A 12,325-nucleotide genomic window follows, 5' to 3' on the forward strand; every position below is an offset into this window, starting at 1 on the left:
TATTTTTATATTTTCTTTATTAGTTGTGCTCAATAGCCTTAAAGAAATGGTTCAACTCACTAACATTGATGGCTGTGTATGTGACACAGCACCACACAGGTAATTGGCAGGTTATTTAGGCATTGCAGAGTGGCTTTATGATACAACTTAAACCTGTATTGGATGCAATGGAAAGAATACCATTTTATAGTTGAAAAGCTGATTTAAAAGTTGTATTTAAGCTTAAACACAATGGCAGGCACAGAACCACCAGGAGCCTGCTATCAGAGATGGCCACAGACTTCAAACAGCAAACTGTTACTTCCTGTTTGCTCCAACGCAGCTCTCAGCATTCAGCACTTCTGCAGAGCTAAAAACACAGTAGCATCCATGTACCCACTTGTACATAATACATAGCTACATAATACATAATAATTTCATGTGCAAAATCCAAATCACTATTGCCATTTCTACTATGAAAAGGAAAAGAAGCAAAAGTCCATAGCCTGATCACAGCTAACACTGTCATAGCTGCATAAAAATTTTCAATTAGATGGGTTACATGATGCTAGCCATGCTGACAGATGCAATAATGCAAAGCTAACAGAAGTGTTTCATCTAATAAAAGCCAGCAGTGGATCTAAGGATTTTGGCAATCAGACTGGTGAGTTGTGGAAAAAAATGCAGATCAGATTTGCTGGTAAAGCAAGATGTACAAAGTGCAAACAGTACTGATACTACATTCACAAGAACCAAATTCTGTAAAGGCTACATATATAGGGAAGTAAATTATTTGTGAAAAGAACTTACATTGTTTGATAAGAAAAGATTACTTTTCTTAGTTAACACTGAAACACAAGCAATTTAAGTATGGCAGTTGAACAAAGTAACTTCTCTCAGAGCTTGAATAGCACATTAACTGCTATATGTTAAGAGTTATCACACTTAAGCATTGTGAGTTGGTACATTTCCTTATTCAATTCCTTTTGCTTTCAATTCTGATCGAACGCGCTGCAGATAATTAGGATCTGGGTAACCAAACCTAGGAGAAGAAGAAAAGAATTGTTTGGGCTATTTCTGCAATGAAGCATTTGACAGTTCTACAGAATCTTCTCATCAAAATCTTTTTAGAAATCTCTTTACCAATTTTATGCAGTTTTTGCCCTACAGAGAAAACAGACCCATATTACCAGTCAGAGATGTGATATAGACAGCATGAAGCTACAAACTTAAGGAGCTACTGCATTTTTTTGGTCCAAATTGACACTAAGAACTTTATTTTCAAAGCTGCCTGGGGTCTCACTTCAACCTTTTGTATGGATGGGGCTGGCACGGTGTCCTGTGCTCTGACCCACTAAGCGCTGCACAACTCATGGTTCCTAGCATCTAAAAGGACATGACCATACATCTACTACAATCTCTCTTACTGCTGTTAGCTCTGTTAAGTAGAATTTCAAATCATGTTTTACCAAGTCCATGTGCCATCTTTACTGGATCATAATGGACCAGCACCTCATGGTGCAGAACAGGAGGTAACAGGAGAGGCTTAGATCAGGAGTCCAACCTTAAGTGTCATCAAGAGCTTGTTGTCCTGTAGGTTCTAATCAAAGCAATTATTAACTAAGTGCCTTACAAACTCATTGGTGCATGAGTGGCCTGAGGGGCAGCAGAACACTAAGCTCATCCTTGTTCCAACTGTCCAAGTAGGTGAAGGTTAATTAATATGTGGATCAATAGGGCATTGCACAATCACTCTGTTAGTGACAAAATCTGAAAGCTCTATATGTGGAAAATATTCAAGCCAGCCTTCCTGACACATCTAAGTAGCAATAATACTACATCAACAGAAGACTACTTACTGGGTAGGTCCTCCGCTTGTGGCAGTTTTGTGGTGAATATCATTCCATGTGATAACATTTTGTTCACCAGTAGTACGTGACTGCCCCACTGTGAAAATCAATTTTTGGTTAAAGGCCCTTCTGAGGAGCTGCAGAATTTCTTGCCCTTCCTCATTGTCAGGTAAATACGCTCTTCGGTGAGTTGACCTGTAATGCTGCCCTGGGTTTGGATGGCTGCTCTGTTTTGTAGAAAAACAAAACAAAACAAAACAAAACAAAACCACATTGTATATAAAAAATTATTCAGAAGGACATAGCATGACTGATGACTTATTTTGGGAAGCAACTCTTTAGTTACTTCCTTTCATATAAGTTTCATTCACACTTTCTTGTCATCACTCTTGCATCCACTGTTATTTTTAAATTTGTTTCTCCCTCTCTTTTCTCTCCCAAATGCATGGCACCACACCCATGACTTTTTAATTTACTCCATTCTCAGTCCTTGTCATAAATCCAAGCACATAACAAAAGATTTCTCACCTGGAAAGCTCTCACCAAGCCCGCCCACTATTTATTTTTGTCCACTGGTGTCCACAGCAAAGAGAACGCCACAGAAATTTGTATTATACTTGCAAAACTTTTCTTATATGATATCACTGCATAGATGTTAGTTCAGCTATTCCAAATGTAGAAATTAAAGAGAGGAACCTCTGTTCTGGTGCATATAAATTGGAGGGCTGACAATCTGACCACTTCATTCCTACTATATTACTTAATCACATCCAAAAATATTGAATTAAATACTTGCAGATATGTACAAAACAAAGAAATCTCTTGCCTGGACATACATTAAAATAATGGGAAAAGAGTTAATTTTATATTCAATCTTGGTTTTGTTGTGGGAAAAATATCTTTGAGAAATATTTAAATATACTTACAGTTTGAATACCAGCTTTCATATAATAGTCAATCTGAATAGTGCCACAATTGGGATAACCAGGAAGCGAGGAAGACATTGTTGTAGTTGACATTTTTCCCTCTGGTTGGTTTCCTCTCAGGACTCCACAGACGGTATTACAAATAGGACAAGCTTGTTTATAAGCCATGGCTTTGTCAATGCAACTTTTGCAAAATGCATGCTTGCACTTTTCTAGTGTTTCTTTATTTTTAATTCTCTCCCTGCAAATCGGACACTCTTCTTCTTCTTTTTCTTCTGTCTTTGCCTGAGTCTGTCCTTCAGAAGAAAGATTATGCTTTTGTTTGACATTGGATTTCTTCTTAGATGCTCCTGTAGTTTCTTGAAAGCTGAGGTCAGAGGACAGTGGTCTCTTATTTTTAGTTTGTGTTGAGTCTTCAATGTTTAGAAGATCCATCATGTGCTTTTCAGCAGCATAAAGATGGTCTGGTAAACCACTTATGATTAACTTATCTCCATTCTTCTTAAGTTTTACATGAAGATCTTCCAGTTGTTTTCCATTAAGTAGCATATATAAAGTTTCCTTCTGATCTTCTGAAAGCTTCAGGATGATGATTTTTTCTCTTAACATTGCAGAGGCACTCTGAAATGCATTGATGAAACTTTCAGTAGCATGTGATGACATATCAGAAGTTTTGAACTTAGGCCTAAATCTTATGACCTTCTGGCCACACGAATTTTCATTTATTTCTATCAGTGTATCAAATTTGTCATTAATGTCTTCAATTTCTTTGCTTAATATGGTTTCCAACAATTTAAACACAGAGGCATCAACTTCAATTCCATTCCTGTATTTGTACTGTTCAGATGATATTTTCATATTCTTTTCAGTTTGGCTGTTCTCACCTTCCTCTGCTAGAAAATTTTTGGCAGCTACAATCACACTCAGTGGACCACGGAGTAGCAACTGACTCCCTTCCTCTTTAGCAAGGAGATTTCTAAACCTTTCATGTAATTTCATTATTGTCTCCTTTAATGTGTAACTGTTTGTTATGGGAACCTTTTCCTGTGCCAGATCTTTTGTAGTTTCCTGAAAAGTTTTGATAAAAAAATCGCTAGCTTTTTGTAACAATGCAGGCTTTTTATCAGAAGATATGTATATTAGTGTGCTACCCTTGTAATGACCTTTAATTCTTATACATGCTCCAAACCTTTCATGTAGTTCTTCAATTTCTTTTTTGCAGGTATGACTAAAATACTCGTAGAGAGCTGTCACAACTGTAAACTCATACACTTCTTCAGTATTCAGGCTATTTTCATCTTTCAGACCATTCTTACATTCTGAACGTGAAAAACTATGGCTTGGGTCTTCGCCTGCAAGGATATCCTCAAAGTAGTGATAAGCTTTTTCAATATCTGTAAAATCTCCTGTCAATTTCTCAGAGCCATCCATGCCAGGGTTTCCTTCTCTCTTTAAGTTTGGACACATAATGGTAATTTTCTCCCTTTGGTCTTCAGTGAACATACTGGTATTCAAAGTAGCAGATACTGTAAGGAATATCTAAAGAAAAGACAAGAATATATAAACATTAATTTTTTCTAAGGTTCTTTGCTTGCTGCTTCTATATTTTGAGCAAAGAGAAGCTCTGTCCATCCCAGTAATGCCAGATTACTAGAAACAAGTTTGCACACAGTATTTCTTTCGTGTCTTGTACACTGACATTACAAACAGGTGAGTAACACAATCTGCTCCTAAGTCAGCAGCAAAAATGAAATGTGTTAATGTCGCCAGCACTGCAGGAGCAAAGACTGTGACCCTGTGACTCTTAGGCTGAGACTGTGACCAGCACTGTGACCAGCACTTAGGCTGAGACTGTGACCAGCACTATCTGCTCCCAACCTCTGACAACAGGGTTAGCATAACTAATGGCATTTTACAGGGCTAACAGGCAACCTCTGTGGCTGAGCTCATTGTTTGAGGCCCTTTTCACATCATTTTCAGGCTCTTAAATTAAAGTCCTACCGGACCACAACTGTGGCGGGACAGTGAAACCCACAGACCCTTTGGTGGCCAGGGAGACCTCCACATGTTCACTTCTCTACTTTGCACAGACAGAAGTATAGGGGAAATTGCAATATAGTGGCACAGATGCCAGGTAAACACTATGTTAGCACATGCTATACCTCAAAAGCTACATCTGTGTTACCATGCAAAACAGGGTAAACCCTCTGAGCGTATCAGTGTCTTGGTAGAGCCACATGCACATCATGAAGCTTTATCCCACATCCCTTAAAACAGCTGATCTTTTCTGCATAACTTTTAGTTATGCCTAAGTCATACACTTATGCAAAGTGTCTGAAATCACGTTTGCTGTGCTACATCACATCACAGCAGATTTTTAATGCTGAAGTTGCCTCAAGGTGCAAACCATGCTGAAAGAGTGTTAGAGGTGGGAAGGATCCAAATCTCATACAATTCTTCTACCTTTTGGGAGCAGCCCTTGGTGCATACTACCCCCTGAAATCCATCAGGGTGCTGCTTTGGGGAAGAGGGGTTGGCACCGGCCAGAGTCAGGCTGGAAAACATGCTGCCTGTAAACATGTGTAGATTGACCTCTGGTCCAGCACTCAAATGTCACTCCTGGCCCCCATTTTATTGACTTAGGTCATGTAACTGACATTTTTTCCGCATGATATGTTGCAGTGCAACATAAAGGACTCACGAAACTACAAGCAGAGCAGGTTGTGACACTTCTCTCCCTGATGTACCTTTTTGGTAAGGACTTCCTTGGCTGTGGCCCCATGGCCACTGCTGTCCCACTGCTCCTGCTGGGGCAGGGAAGGGCTGGCAGCGCAGTCATTGTAGCTGGCAGAGGCCTGCACTGTAGCCTGGCTCTTGCCCGGGTCCTCTCCTCCCTGCAGGATGATTATCTCCACGCATTTTCCACCCAGTTCCAAGCTGTGCTTCGTGCGGGATTCCACATTCTTCCTATCTGTGGTAATTTCAGAATGACACAATCACAGAACTGTTATGGCTGGAAGGATCTCTGATCATCCCATCCAATCCCAGTGCCAAGCCAGGGTCACCTGGAATGTCTCCAGAGCTGGAGACTCCACGACATTCCTGGCTAGCCTGTTCCAGTGCTCTGCTACACTCAACGTAAACAGAATTTTCCTCATGTTAAGGTGAAACTTCCTGTGTTTTAGTTTATGCCCTTTGCTCCTTGTCCTGTGGCTGGGCACCACCGCAAAGTCTGGCACGCCTTTGAGATATTTATACGCATTAACAAGATCCCCTTTAAGTTTGGACACAGGCAGATAAAGCTGATAAAGTTACCTGACAACACGATGGTTGCCAGCTGCCCCAGAGCCGCCCTGCCCCGGGACGCAAAATGGTGCTCGGCGGCCATTTCCAGTCCCCTCACAGCTTCCCCCCGGGCCCGACGGGGCGAACCGCAGCCGCGGCCCCTACCTTGCTCCTGAGAGAACTCCACGCAGTAGGTGCCGGGCTCGGGACCTGCTCGCACGTTGCACTCACCGCCCCCCGACCGCTTTCCCGACTGGAAGTACGCCTGGAGCTTGAGGATCGCCTTCTCTCCGGGGGCGGGCGCGGGGCTGAGCCGCACCAGCAGTGGCGCCGCCGCCATGATGCCGCTCTGCCGCCCGCTTTCGGTTTCCCTTCCCGCTGCGCCGCTCGCTTTCGCTTTCGTTTCCAGCTCCGCCGCCCGCGGTTCCCCGCATCGGATCACGCTGCAACTCCGAGCGCTGAGGTGCCGCGCCCAGCCGGTTCATGGGGGGCATCCAGGTACCGGAGCGGGGCTGGGGGCGCAGGGGGCCCGGGGCGGCGGCTCCCTCAGGGACTCTGGGCGCGGCGGGAATTCCCGGCGGGGCTAAGGGGAGCAAAAGAGCCCCGTGCTCTGTCCTGGCGCTCGGGAATAAATGACTCTTCCCGGCCTCTCCCTCCGTCGAGTCAGCCGGAGCCAGAGGGAGCTGCGGGCAACTTCACCCTCAGAGCTCCCGCAGCTCCGAGCAGCAGTTTGAAAACTAGAAAACTTCGTAGATGTTTGAAAACCTGGTGCTGCCGGTTTGATTTGCAACAAATCGGCAGCCTACTTACTTTGTTGCTTGTAACGTGTACTTTCTCTTTCCTGTTTTCTCCTTCTATTACAATAGAGTTACGTTTCAGATCTTCTCAAATGGAAGCCCGCTTTAGGTAAGCCTCTCATTTAGCCACCTGTAGAGCGCGTACTTGTATGTGAGTTGAAAACTGCCAGCTACAGCCAGCAAATTGGAAAACAAAAGCCAAAAGCAACCTGAAATTAATAATTAATATGAAATAGACACGGTTATGAATCAATATTATTATTCATTACTTCAACAGGACTTGCTTGCATTTGTCTTTTAAAAGCAAGAGCTCAGAAGTGTTCTGATGAATCGGCATGTCTACTTTATAAGTGCAAAACGTCAGATTCTTTATACAAGTAGATAGCCCAGAGGAAAGTTTGATGAAACTCGCACAAATTGACTTAAACTAATTAGCGTAACTGCTGAGTATAGTACTGCTGACATCTGCCAGAAGAGGGCTGTATAGCCATAGTGATAACGTAAAAACTGTTCCCTAAAAAAAGTGGTTTAAAAAGCTTTTTTGAGTTCATACAAGGTTCCATACAAAGAAGGAACTTGCTTGTGGGCTTTAAGTGCAGACCAAATGAGAGTCACAGAATTAAAACTCAGCATATAAAATCTCTGTGGCACAGTTCAGTGAACTTTCTTAGGCTTTCTAAACCTCTGAAAAAGGGAGAGTGAAGATCAGACTGTATAAAAAATATTGTTTAGCAATGACAGTAGGATAAAGCTGAGAGCTATAAACCAGTCTGCTAAATAGAAATAAATGTTTTGGTAGGAATATCTTCTATTTCACTTTATATTCTGTACTCTAGGGTGGAGCATGGTAATGGATGAGGCCAATTTGGTGATCCCTATCAGTCAAGATACCTATGAAGCTCTTAAGAGACGAGACAAATGTCTAAATAATCTTGTTTCCAAAAAGTTTGCTTGTACGTTGGCCTTCAGAAAAGCAACAGAAAACACTGTTGAAGTATACAGAAAAAAAGTAAAGCATGGAATTGACATTTGTGTTTATAAGGATGATCTCACAAGACACAAGGTCGATGCTTTGGTGAATGCAGCCAATGAGTATCTTGACCATGGAGGAGGTCTCGCTCTTGCCCTTGTAAAAGCTGGAGGGGCAGAAATAAAAGAGCAAAGCCATCTTTATATTCAAGAGAATGGAAAAGTCAGAGTTGGCAATATAGCAGTGACAGGTGGAGGGAAGCTTCCTTGTAAGAAAATTATTCATGCAGTTGGTCCAAGGTGGAATCCTTATGAAAAGGACGAATGTTGCCATCTACTTCATGAAGCCATTTTGCGTGTTCTCCGTTATGTTAGTGCTCCAGGACAAACTTTAAAGTCTGTGGCTATCCCAGCAGTGAGTTCAGGTGTCTATGGCTTCCCAGTTGATTTGTGTTCCCAAGTGATTGTAATGGCTGTAAAAAGCTTTGTTGAGGAAAGTCCACCAAGCTGTCTCAGAGAAATCCGCCTGGTGAACATTGAAGAGTCTACAGTTGCAGAAATAAAGAAGGCCTGTGAAAAGTTTCTGGGTGATACCAGTTCACTTCAGGACTCTGTGTCAGCTCCACCAAGCCAGCTTTCAACTTACCTCATACATGGAGGCGTTCGCATGCGCATCATAAAACAGCACCCTGAAGAGCTGAAGGTAAGTCTCTCCTGTAATTTGAGGAGCATGGTGTTGCCTCCGAGTCTTAGCAGGATTTGGAGCCCAAGAACTCAGAACACATTTTGTATCAGTCCACTAAAGAGTTTTCTTCTCAGTTTGATGAGAATTTACACATGGTAAATAAATTATAGTCGCCAGGAGTTGGTTTTTTTCTAAATGAGTATTGAACTTTAGAGTGTTTTTCTTTTGTTTTTGTATACATGCTGTTATAATAGGAATCAGCTAAAGATTGGATGACTAATAATACATCTCTGTGTTAAGACTTAACTTCTTATTATATAGGAATTCACATTTTATCATGCACCCCATAGAAGTCTTCTCTTATTTTCTGCCTTGCTTTTTTTCCTATAATTTATGTTCTGATAATTCAATTACTGGAATTCTTCAGCAAACACTGAAATAGCTGAAAATAATTTACACAGATGATGTGCACCTTACCTTTAAACAGCGCATTATTTAAATTGATTAACTTTTTAGCTAGAAATTCTGATGCAAAATATATAATCTCAGTCACAGGAATTCAACAGAGCCCTTAGACTGCAAGGTACATCACAGGAATGCTGCTTTGCTTTTAGCTTTAGCTTTGCTTTTAGCAAATACTGTATCATTAAAAAACCCCTAACTTTTATTTTAAAGACTTATTGTAATTGAATAGGAAGTTTATATTTAGGTGTAAGAACAAAGGATTGCAAAGTTGACCTTGTAGGGAATTTTATTAACCAGTTCTACAGCACTGAAAGATGCTCACGCCCTCAAGACTGTGAGGAAATCATGTTCTTGTGTCTTCAGATAATATTCAACAATTAAGGTTAGAACAATTAGTGCCATTACCAGCATTCTGTAAACAAGTTTTTTGCATTTTCCATATCTGAAATACAGGACATCTACTTTGGGAATCTGCTTTTCCCACTGGGAACTGGAAACAATCATAGCTTTGCAGTTCCCTTATGTGTACTGACACCACTGTTTTGGTGATGTGTCCTTGCTACCCTAAGGCTGGGATGACAGCCATATCCGTAGTTCTCTCCTGCTCATTGATAATTGGCACGGGGGTCACTTGGATAGTGACAGTAAAAATTCTGTTCAATACACTTTGATGACTGGAACAGCTTTGTGCATGCTGCTGGTTTCTGAACTGCGACTGCAAGGTGCATACTTTGATGTATTCCAGTGCTGCCTGTAGTAGTAAGTAGTGGGAAAATTCAAGCAGCTGATCTGTGGCAGTCAGGCCTTTTTACAGGAATTGTGCTGAGAAAGAATGCTCTCTACAATAGCAAAGCTAGCAAATAGTCAGTTTGAGCTACACTGAAACATGCACTCTTTCCTTGCAGAATACAGCTATTGTTAACCCTGTGAATGCAAGGGGTGAGCCTTTCTCTCAGTTTTCAAACCGACTGCTGCAAAAAGGGGGTTCAGCTTTGAAGGAGGAACTTCAGCATCATCTTGGACAAGCAGCATATTCTAAGGAACCCATAATGACCAAAAGGCATAAGCTGTCCCGTGCGTCTGTACTGCATGTGGTATTGCGATATGAGCATCCAGCATTACAGTGTGAGGTGATGATCACTTACTTTGGATTTTAATGGATTTTCATGTTGGGTGATGTAAGGACTGAAACATTTTGTTTTTCCTGCAGGAATTAAAGGATGCAGTGAAAAGATGCCTGGGTTGCTTTCAGGACCGCTCATCTGTCTCAGTTTCTTTTCCAGTAAATTGGTCACTGGTGCTGCCTATTGACATAGTGGCAGAGACCATGATTGAGGCAGTTTTAAATTTTGCTATGGCAAACCCTATGAAGAAGAGAGAAGTGCAGTTTGTCGTTTGCCCGGATGACCCTGATGCCTACAAGGTAACAAATTTGTTGTTTACCCCTAAGGAAAACACAAAACTGTAAAAATATTTTCATAGATGACTAAAAATGAAGATAGTCTATTCTGTACTAACAACGACGATGAGCAGCAGGTCCCTTAATGAAACTATTACTCTCATTAAAAGATTCTTAATCTTTGCAAATATTTATTTTCTCTTCACCAAACTAGAAGTCTTCACCCTGTAGTCTGATAAAAAGGGGAGAGAACTTTAAAATTCTTGTCTGTCAGTGAATGTATAAGAAATAATCTACTTTTAACTCATTGAGGAAGAAACATTCCTCCTCAGGAAATATTTTTAGTCAGTTTTGGTTTTTTGTATGGAGCTCCTAAGACAAAACATTATCAGTAGATTATATGAGCTAACATAATAAAAGGCTTTCAAATAGACAAGCAGGAGAATAGCCTGGATTTTAAAATTTAGTAGGAATTCATCAGCATTAAACTGCAAGAATTGAATACCTTTATCTTATGTGATTGCATGAGTTCCAGATATGCCACAACCACAAGGAGTTGGTAAAGGTGCCATTCAGTGTGTAAAGTGTGTTTCCTTAGGAGGTGCAGAAGAATGCATTTGATATTGTCAGGAGTAACGTTTTGGGAAAAGCTGACAAATGCCAGCATTAATAATTTCAGAGTTGGGGGTGTGGCTGTAAACTGCTTGTCCAGAAGAGTTTTGAAGAGATGAATTGAGTGTTTGACAAAAGAGATTGCAAACTGCTCCTAAACTTTTATCTTTCAAGGTTCTCCAGAGAAAGTTTTATTCAGCAGAATGCAAACTGGAAAACAGAAGTGATCCTTTGAGTAAGTAATGAACAGAAGGGGCATTTCCAGTAAATGAGCACTCCAGATTTGAGAATCTGTAATCACATTCCTTTAAAATAGGGAACTTAGTATTTACTATGTGTCTTGGGGGACGAGGAAGCAAAAACACATGAGCACTTTGTATTTTTACATTATTGGGAATAATAGGGCAGTCCCTTTTAAGATTTAAAACCATAACTGATTCTCATTGCCTAACTTGTTGGAAGTAATTTAGTGAAGGCAAATAAATTCTTCATATATGTAAGTGTGTGAATCCTGGAAACCTTACCTCCTTGTAGCTAATCTCTTTTTTGAGCATACCGGAAGAGTGGTGTACAGCTTGGATTACAAGTAGGAATTTGTGTCAGCACTTGAAAGCTCTTCACTGTTCCAATGCACTTGTATTTAAAAAAATATATCTTCCAGATACAGTGTCAGGCAGTCAAACTGCAAAAGAGACTGCAAGCAGTGAACCAGTGATTGAACTTAGAGGGAGCACACCTACAGCACTGGAAGCAGCAGAATCGTGGCTCCAAAGTGTAATGCAAATTCAGGAAGGTCGTCATGCTGTTATTGAAAACAACTACATTTTTTATCTTGGTAAAAAGGAGTTTGCAGAACTCTCTCGAGGGCAGCCTTCTAGTGTATGTGTGTCAGAAGAAGTGAGAGATGGACAAGCGAGACTGAAATTTCAGGGCCCTCCTGATGCTTTGATTGATGCAGTGCTTGCAACTGAAGAATTACTGCTTCGAATGCAAGAGAAGACTATAGCTGAACAAGAGAATCTGCTCCGCTCAATGTGTATGTAAAGTAAATAGTGACTAATTAAGTGAATAAATGCCTAAACAAGGTCCAGTATGAAGCAGTATTGCTGAGAGTGGACAGACATACATTCAGTTCATGTCATGCACACATACTGAGTATTGCTTTAATTACTGATATTCCTGTACTTATATCATGTGAGCCTCTGGAAGACCATTTCCTAGCTGTGGTCACTCACTTGGCAGTATTTCCACTAGGGCACAGTTTATACAAGGGCTGGCCATCATGTATATCCAGCTGTAGTGGAGCTTCCTCCAGGACACCTTCACTTTAAAGCCTGGCCACTGGAGATTTACAAAAT

The 12,325-nt window shown here is 41.1% G+C and overlaps 2 protein-coding genes across 5 annotated transcripts in view; one reads left to right on the forward strand and one right to left on the reverse strand.

The window, feature by feature from the left end:
- On the reverse strand, nt 1-6,380 carry DTX3L (deltex E3 ubiquitin ligase 3L). Of its 2 annotated transcripts, none has more exons than XM_085067019.1 (5): nt 6,206-6,380; nt 5,503-5,726; nt 2,756-4,294; nt 1,839-2,056; nt 1-1,021 (listed from the first exon to the last, which is right to left on the reverse strand). In XM_085067019.1, the coding sequence occupies exons 1-5, from the start codon at nt 6,378-6,380 to the stop codon at nt 952-954; spliced, it is 2,226 nt and encodes a 741-aa protein (XP_084923145.1). In that variant the 3' UTR covers nt 1-951. The 2 variants fall into 2 exon arrangements, with proteins under 2 accessions (XP_084923145.1, XP_084923146.1); XM_085067020.1 differs by lacking the exon at nt 6,206-6,380 and adding an exon at nt 6,071-6,177.
- Nucleotides 6,379-12,325, forward strand: part of PARP9 (poly(ADP-ribose) polymerase family member 9) — a 9,626-nt gene continuing 3,679 nt past the window's right edge. The window contains exons 1-7 of one of the 3 annotated variants that reach the window (XM_085067015.1): nt 6,399-6,538; nt 6,907-6,946; nt 7,674-8,509; nt 9,862-10,086; nt 10,167-10,379; nt 11,142-11,202; nt 11,629-12,003. In XM_085067015.1, the coding sequence (XP_084923141.1) occupies nt 6,524-6,538; nt 6,907-6,946; nt 7,674-8,509; nt 9,862-10,086; nt 10,167-10,379; nt 11,142-11,202; nt 11,629-12,003 (1,765 nt within the window). In that variant the 5' untranslated portion in view covers nt 6,399-6,523. Of the gene's footprint in view, nt 6,539-6,906; nt 6,947-7,673; nt 8,510-9,861; nt 10,087-10,166; nt 10,380-11,141; nt 11,203-11,628; nt 12,004-12,325 lie in introns of all 3 variants that reach the window. The other 2 variants (XM_085067014.1, XM_085067016.1) reach the window with 2 other exon arrangements.

Source organism: Lichenostomus cassidix, chromosome 7 (genome assembly GCF_008360975.1).
Source record: "Lichenostomus cassidix isolate B80296 chromosome 7, HeHo_3.0, whole genome shotgun sequence".
NCBI classification, from domain to species: domain Eukaryota; kingdom Metazoa; phylum Chordata; class Aves; order Passeriformes; family Meliphagidae; genus Lichenostomus; species Lichenostomus cassidix.

Coding starts and splice junctions, on each gene's coding strand:
- DTX3L (XM_085067019.1), bottom strand. CDS start 6,380: ATGGCGGCGGCGCCACTGCTGGTGCGGCTCAGCCCCGCGCCCGCCCCC. Junction 5,727..6,205: donor GGAGTTCTCTCAGGAGCAAG/GTAGGGGCCGCG, acceptor AAATTACCACAG/ATAGGAAGAATGTGGAATCC. Junction 1,022..1,838: donor ACAAGCGGAGGACCTACCCA/GTAAGTAGTCTT, acceptor TTCTTCTCCTAG/GTTTGGTTACCCAGATCCTA.